The following is a 7989-nucleotide window of genomic DNA, read 5'->3' as shown; positions in this document are numbered from 1 at the left end:
GGAGAAGTCCTGTCTAATACTTGTATTGGAGAAGTCCTTGATACTTGCTAGTGAAAATCTTGGTGGTGGCCAAGTACTGGACGTAGCCCAATCGTTTAGGGTGAACCAGTATAAATTCCTGTGTGCTGATCGTTCTGCTTTATTTACTTACTTCCGCTGCACTAAAACAGTTTTTGAAAAGTCACCAGAACAGTTTTCTTAAGAACTTATCTTCTTTTCATAAACTAAAGTTTTAACAAGTAATTTTTAAAGAACACAATTCAAACCCCCCTTTCTTGTGTTACTTATTTACATATCAAAATGAACTTTGGCGATAAGTGGAGGTTGTGGATTAAAAGCTGTATAACAACAACCTCACTAGCAATTTTGGTCAATGGCTCACCATCGCGGTTCTTCGACATTGAAAAGGGGTTGAGGCATGGAGATCCTCTCTCCCCTCTGCTCTTTAACATTTGTGCAAATGGACTCTCTTGCATGTTGAATCAACTACTTGGAGAATCTGGGATCAATCTATTTAGTGGTGTGAAAATGGGAGATGCAGAGGCTCTAAATCATCTCCAATTTGCAGATGATACATTATTATTCTGTGAAAAGGATGAAAGACAGTTAGAACTTTTGTGTCATGCCTTGTTCTCCTTCCTCTTTGCATCGGGTTTGAGACTCAACATGGCAAAATCAGTTCTCATCGGCTGCAATGTGGATTCTAATGAAGTTGCAAGGGTTGCACTAAACTATGGGTGGACAGTGGGATCTCTACCGATTACTTATTTGGGTGCACCATTAGGTGGCAACCTGATGACCCTATTTTAGTAGTGTTTTTAGGGTCATTTCTTTGGTTGTTTTGAGTCTTTTTGTTGAGTCTCATGTAGTGTTTCATGCATTCTCATGCATTTTTATTCTTTTCTTTAGTTTTTATTTCGTTTTGGTAATTTGGTGGTTTTATAGGTAGTTTTCTTGCATTTTAAGTAAAGTTTAGGACTTGCATGGTTTTGTTGTGTTTTATGAGGGACTTCTTGTGCTAATGAGCTCTTGGAGCTTCTAGAATCTTCCTTGTCTTGTTGGTTAGGTTTGGAGTGCAGAAACTGAAGGAGAAGGAAGGCCAAGAAGCATGGAATTGATGAAGAACATAAAGAGATTTGAAAAGAGGAGTTTCAGAAGCCAAAAAGTCATTTTCAGGCGAGCTAGAGCGCCTAGGCGCTGGGAATGGGCGCCTAGGCGCCAATAGGGTCAGAGAACATGTTTTTCAACATGCAATTGGCGCTCAGGCGCTCTGAATTGGCGCCTGAGCGCCCAGTTTCGTTCATTTTGCCTATAAATAAGGCTTAGGCCAATTTCTTTGATACATTTTGTCATTTCACTCATTTTTTATCAAGTTTTGAGAGCTGAGGAGAACTTTGGGACCAAGGGAGGTTTCCAACTTGTATTTCTTCTCAGATTTTCTTTACATTTCCTTTATGAATTCACTAGCCATGAGTGGCTAGTTCTCTTTTTGCTTTGGGTTAAGAGATTCTATGAAATTTTAGTTTGTTAAATCCTATCTCTATGCATGAGTCTTGATTCAATCTTGTATTTCAATTCCTTATTGCATGTTTAGCTTTGGTGCACCTTTGCTATAGGCTAGATTATAATAGAATGGAAATTTGTTATGATTTAGGGACATGAATTGGAATACATCCTTCTATACTTGCTTCTAGGAATAGAGTGAGGGTAGGGTTTTGTTGGCCTGAATAATTATGCTATCATACCTCTTATGAATGATTAAGTACGCAAGGAATTGGGCTTAACTTTCAGTTTGAGAGAATTACTTTTATGAGGAATCAACTAGTAAGTACATAGGCTATAACAATAAGAGTGGAATCAAGGATTCACATGCATAGGATAGGTGGACTAAAATGGATTAGATGATCAAACACCCAAGGCAATTTCCCATCATTTGTTATTTACATCATTATCAACATTGCTCTCTTGCAAAACTTTTGTCACAATCACCCAAAACCAACTTCTGAATTTTACTGTTTTAAGAACTTGCAAACTCTAGGCTTAAATCAATAATTCTCACTCACAATCCCTGTGGTTCGATAATTTAAAACCCGGAGGTATTCGTGCACTTGCGAATTGACCAACAAGTTTTTGGCGCCGTTGCCGGGGATTGTTTGTGGTTTTCGGTTTAAGTTAAAGAGTTTGTTTGTTTGTTTTACTAAGCATTGCATTGAATAGGTGTTACTAACCTTTTCTCTGTTTTTGCGATTTCAGTTTATGCACAGTAGGCTTGGCACGGATCCATTGTTGTTTGATCCGGAGCCTGAACGTACTCTTCGCCGTCGTCGAGCCCAACAAAGGCTTGAAGCCATGGCTGCTCAAATGACGGAAGAGGAGATGCAAGCCCACATTGAAGAAAGAGTGAATGAGGCTCTTGCTCAAAGACTTCAAGAGCAAGAATTGGAGAATGCCAATCGTTCTCTCAGAGACCTCACCTCGGCTGCCATGAGCTACGATTATCCGAGCAGCATAGTTTCCCCCGATGGCACGGGAAACTTTGAGCTGAGGCCGGCATTCATCAACTTGGTGAGCCAAAATCAGTATCGTGGAGGTGCTCTTGAAGATCCACATGCACACATGGAGCGGTTTATCCGCAATTGCAACACCTACAGAGTTCAGAATGTTTCAGCGGACACAATCCGTTTGAGTTTGTTCCCTTTTTCATTGAGGGATACTGCTGAAGAGTGGTTGAATTCACAGCCCCAAGGTAGCATTACATCTTGGGAAGACTTGGCTGAGAAGTTCACCACAAGGTTTGTTCCAAGAGCCCTCTTGAGGAAGCTCAAGAATGACATCATGACTTTTACTCAATCCACCGATGAGAATCTCTATGAGGCTTGGGAGAGGTTCAAGAAGCTCTTGAGGAGGTGTCCTCAACATAACCTTACTCAAGCTGAGCAAGTAGCAAAGTTCTATGATGGTCTCCAATATTCTTCGAGGTTTGGTTTGGATGCGGCTTCAAGTGGAGAGTTCGATGCCTTACTTCCACAAGTGGGGTATGAGTTGATTGAAAAGATGGCTATAAGAGCCATGAACTCTAGTAATGATCGCCAAGCCCGAAGAGGAGTCCTTGAGGTTGAAGCTTATGATCAACTTATGGCCTCCAACAAGCAACTCTCCAAGCAAATGAATGAGATTCAAAATCAAATGAAGACTACCAAGATTGGTAGTCGAGTTGCCAAGGTGGAGTGTGTGACTTGTGGAGGGCCACATGACAGCGAAGAATGCACAGAGACTAGACCGGAGGAGGAAGTGAAGGCCATGGGTCAAGCTCGGAATGACCCATTTTCAAATACGTACAATCCAGGATGGAGGAATCACCCTAATTTTTCTTGGAGGCAAGGTAATAATGGGCAAGGAAGTGGTTTTCAAAGACAATTTCCTAGCCAAGGATTTCAAGGCCAAAGCTCAAGACAACCTCAAGAGCGAGGAGAAGGTGAAGGTAGTGGTTCCAAGAAGAGCTTAGAAGAGTTGGTGGAAACTTTCATCAACCGGACGGAGAACAATTACAAGAATCAAGAGGCGGCTATCAAGAATCTTGAGAATCAATTTGGCCAGCTGGCCAAGCAAATAGCTGAGAGACCTCAAGGTAAATTTCCTTCTGACACTATCCCCAATCCTAAGCAAGAAAATGCCTCTGTTGTAGCCACTAGAAGTGGGAGAGTGATGAATGAATTGAAGAAAAAAACAGAGGGAGAAAAGAGAGAGGAGATAGTGGGAGGAGAAGTAGTTGTACCTATTAAGGTGAGAGAGGAAGTTGATCTTACTCCTGAAACTAGCAAGGTTCCGTTCCCTAAAGCATTGGCTAAGAAGAGCTTAGATAAAAAGTTTTCAAAATTTGTTGATGTTTTCAAAAAGCTCCACATTAGTATTCCGTTTGCCGATGCTTTGGAACAAATGCCTATATATGCTAAGTTTATGAAGGATATTTTGCATAAGAGAAGAAGATTGAAGGGAGTAGATGAGACGGTGTTGATGACGGAAGAATGTAGTGCCATTTTGCAGCGGAAGATGCCTAAGAAAAGAAGGGACCCCGGAAGTTTCACTATTCCGGTGGAAATTGAAGGCATGGCGGATGTGGAAGCCTTGTGTGATCTTGGAGCGAGCATCAATTTGATGCCGCTCACCATGTTTGAGAGGCTTAACCTAGGAGAGGTTACTCCAACCATGCTTTCCTTGCAAATGGCGGATCGATCCCTCAAGACTCCATATGGGATTGTGGAGGATGTAATGGTGCGGGTGGACAAGTATGTGTTCCCCGTGGACTTTGTTGTGCTTGATATGGAGGAGGATGAGAAGATTCCTCTCATTCTTGGTCGACCTTTCTTAGCTACTGGTAGAGCTAAGATTGATGTTGACAAGGGTCACCTCATTCTCCGTGTTGGTAAGGAAAAGGTACGGTTTTCTGTTTTTAATCCTATGATTGAGACTAACCATGACAATGACTTTGTCTGTGATGTGATTAGAAGCAGGTCAAAGGTTTCAGAAGAGATCCCCAAGGTTAATGCCCAAATTGATGAGTTCCATCCGGCTCTCATCAAGCTTGTTAATGGTAACAAGTATGGGGGGTCCAAGTACGAGAACTTACATGCTCATATGGTGAAGTTTACCCAAGCTAGCACCCTTGCTAAGATTGAGGGCATTTCAAGTGATGAAGTGAAGATTAAACTCTTCCCTCATTCTTTGACAAGGGAGGCTAGAGCTTGGTTTGATGAGCAAGAGGACATTGCCTCATGGGAGGATTTACTCCAGAGGTTTTGTGCAAGGTTTCTTCCTTGCACTTGTGGTAAGTTAATCAATGGAAAGGAATTTCCTTCCTAACACCATCGGAAGGAGAGTCCACCTAGGACTATAACCTAGGGCTAAATGGGAGACAACCCATTCTTTTCATTTTGTTAATTACTATCTTTTAATTTTGTAGTATTTTAGGTGTTTAATTTCAAAAAAAAAAAAGAAAAAAAGTAAAAATTTTTGGGAAAAAACTGGGTTGAGCGCCTAGGCGCCAATTCATGGGCTCCTAGGCGCCAAATAGTGGCAGAGGCACTGCCTCTGGCACTGGTGTGAGCGCCTGAGCGTTCCCCTCGAGCGCTCCTATTCGTTCTTTTGCTTACATTTTGGGTTTTAAAACCCCAACCTTTCATTTCTTCCACTCTTAACTCCCTTTCCTTCATAAAAAAACGCACCTCACTCTCTCCAAACCCCATTTCCACTTCTCATTTCTCACTTGCACACACTTTGGCTCTCCCATTTGCTTCCAAGTTCTGCATTGTTTCAAGTTCCTTTCACTTGCACCCACTCACTCTCAAGTCAAGGTAAGTTCCAACTTTCACTTTCCTTCATTTTTGTTCATGGGATTTGCAATGCATGATTACAAGGGGGTTTGGGTGAGTGATTTGTGTCAATGCAAGTTGGGTTTGGGTTGTATATACTCACTGGTGGTTGATGTTGTGCTTAATTAGAAAGGGGTTGTAGATTTGTGAGGAATGGGTAGTTAGGATTTTGTGGATTAGTTTAGTTTAGCTTTTGCTTATAAGGTGTTTGATAGAATGCCTCAATGGGTTCTCTTAGTCGTTTTTTGGCAAGTGCTTGTGGTAGTTTTTCTCTCTTTGCCAAAATCACTAAGAAACTTGTTGGGTGCTCTTAGGTTGTTCTTTATTTTTATTTTTGTACAAAGTTTCTCCTCTCATTTCTTTTTTTTTTATTTTTTTTTTTTGAACTAACGTTTCTAACGTTTGTGGCTTGTGTTTGGGCTAACAACTTTGCAGATGCCTGTGAAAAGAGCAAGAACCAACACAAGAGCTGCAGCTTCTTCCTCCACCTCCCGGAGTTTTGATCGCTCCCGCTTCCTATCAGCAATTAAGGAGGAGTTTTACCGAGCTCACCTAGCACACAAGGAGTGTGTGAAGGAGCGGGGAGTTTTGTATCGGGAGGGAAGGAGAGACCTCTTGGGCATGCAAGAAGCCATGGAGATTAGGAGGTGGAAGAATTGGGTCAACCCCATTCCGTTTGCTTGTGAAGTCATGGTTAGGGAGTTCTATGCGAACACCTACTGTGACAATCAAGAGGACAGGTCTAGGCCACCGGTGAATTCATCTTGGTTCAGGGGAGATGTGATTGACTACAATCCAGCAGTCATTCGCAGGCATCTTGGTCTCCTCACGGAGGACCAAGAGAGGGAGCTTTTCCCCGAGAAGGCCACTTATCATGAGCTCTTAAAGGAGAAGTCACCGGAGATCTTGGAAGACATGAAGGCAGTGATTGTTAGGCCTGGGCGGGACTGGGAAGCAGTTGATGATGAGATTATTTTTGTGAGGAGAAAGGACATGACACCGCTGGCTAGAGTTTGGGCTGAATTTTTGCAGGATTCCCTCATTCCTAGCTCTAACAAATCTGAAGTTAGAGAGGTTACTTTGGTTGCCATCTACTGCATCTTGAGAGGTCATCCTATGGATGTGGCCACCATCATTGCTGGTCGGATTTATTCCCTTTACAACAGGAGTAAAGACAAGCATCGACCCATCTTTCCTCACTTGATTTGCTCTTTGATTCATGCGGTGAGGGACAGAGCTAGGAGGCCAGTCCATGTTATTGAGAAGAGGTTGCCTGTGGCACCTCTGCTCAGTAAGGAGAGGATCGCTCAACTTTATAAAGAATGGACGGCAAGGATGCCTCAAGAGGAGGAAGAGGAAGAGGATCCTGAGGAGCCAGCGGAAGCGGAAGAAGAAGAGGAGGAAGAAGAAAATGCTGAGGTGGTGAATGAGGTGGTTACTCCACCACGTGCTGACCCTTCTCCTGCTTGGATGGAGGCCGCTTTCGGGCGGATGTTTTTGAGGCAAGATCGCCTACACAGGGATCTTGACCTCCATTGGAGGGGAGGTAGCACATCAGACCCCAGGTACAATGGGCCCTTGGATTTTAATACCTTGGAGCAGGGGATGATAGACTTGAGCTTGATGCATGATGCCGGAGTTCATCCGGATTATGGCGATGGAAGGGGTGACCATGACCCCATGGAGTGATTTTGCTGAGGTAACTATACTCTTAGTTTAGGTCATGCATTTTTAGCATATTTTCAATTTGTAGATTTTGTTTTCTTTTTGATCATGCATTGTTTTAGCTGGTTTTGTTTTTGTTTTTAGGTCTTTTACTTCCCTATACTCACATGCTTTTAGCTATGGTTTTGCTTCCCTACTAGTGCTGTTTTTGAAAATGTTTTGGTGAATACTTGTTGTTGTTTCGGGGATGAGTGATTGCATGTTGGGGAAGAGAGGAGGAGACTTTGGTCTTCCGAGTGTGTCTTGAGAAAGGAGTCGAGGTGAGTCCATTAAGGGTCTATCTTTGACCCTTCACCATAAAAATTCTCTGGAGGATCCTGACTCATTTGCAATTCTTGGTTCTGCGTTGATTTCACTCATAGTATGCTTAGTGATTCATGCTTTATTCTTGAGACTTGAAGGATTTCTTGAGATTCTGAGTTTGCGGTTAAACATTGCCCTTAGTTGTCCCATTTGAGCTTAATAGGAGAATCTTTTTGTAGCCAAAAGTTGGGATGGAAGTTTGGTTGGAATATTGGGGGAGTGATGGTCCTTGTTGTGTTGTATGGAGCTGAAAAATGAGAAATAGCCTCTTGCCCCAAAAGAAAAAAAAAACAGTGAAAAAGAAGAAAGAAAAAGAACTCCTAACCAAAAGTTGGAGTTGGAAAGAAAGAAAAAAAAGTGTAAAAAGGTGGGTGCAAGAGACTTGTAAAGGAAGAGTGTTGTAAGCTCCGGGGTTATTAGAAGAGGACCACACTCAATGTGCTTGAAAGCCTAGTTTTCCTTTAGGGACCAACCACCATCATGTTTTACCTAGCCAATGTTTCAACCCTTATGGAAGTCTCTTTGAATACTTGCATGCTTGATCTTTGTTGCTATTGAGTGAATGACATTCAGGACCTATGAACTTGCTTGT

The 7989-nt window shown here is 42.4% G+C and overlaps 1 protein-coding gene and 1 non-coding gene across 2 annotated transcripts; one reads left to right on the top strand and one right to left on the bottom strand.

Annotated features, from left to right (window-relative positions):
• Positions 1-2817: 2817 nt before the first annotated feature.
• On the bottom strand, positions 2818-2924 carry LOC130721616 (small nucleolar RNA R71). Its single transcript, XR_009013543.1, has one exon. It is a non-coding gene; the product is annotated as a small nucleolar RNA R71 (small nucleolar RNA).
• Positions 2925-5217: 2293 nt separating this feature from the next.
• Positions 5218-7059, top strand: LOC130720525 (uncharacterized). The gene is made up of 2 exons (XM_057571174.1): positions 5218-5351; positions 5805-7059. The coding sequence occupies exon 2, from the start codon at positions 5805-5807 to the stop codon at positions 7056-7058; it is 1254 nt and encodes a 417-aa protein (XP_057427157.1). The 5' UTR covers positions 5218-5351; the 3' UTR covers position 7059.
• The last annotated feature ends 930 nt before the right edge of the window (positions 7060-7989 follow it).

This window comes from Lotus japonicus, chromosome 5 (genome assembly GCF_012489685.1).
Source record: "Lotus japonicus ecotype B-129 chromosome 5, LjGifu_v1.2".
Classification (NCBI taxonomy): Eukaryota; Viridiplantae; Streptophyta; class Magnoliopsida; order Fabales; family Fabaceae; genus Lotus; species Lotus japonicus.
The sequence above is the reverse complement of the archived record's forward strand: the minus strand, read 5'-3'. Positions and strand labels throughout refer to the sequence as shown.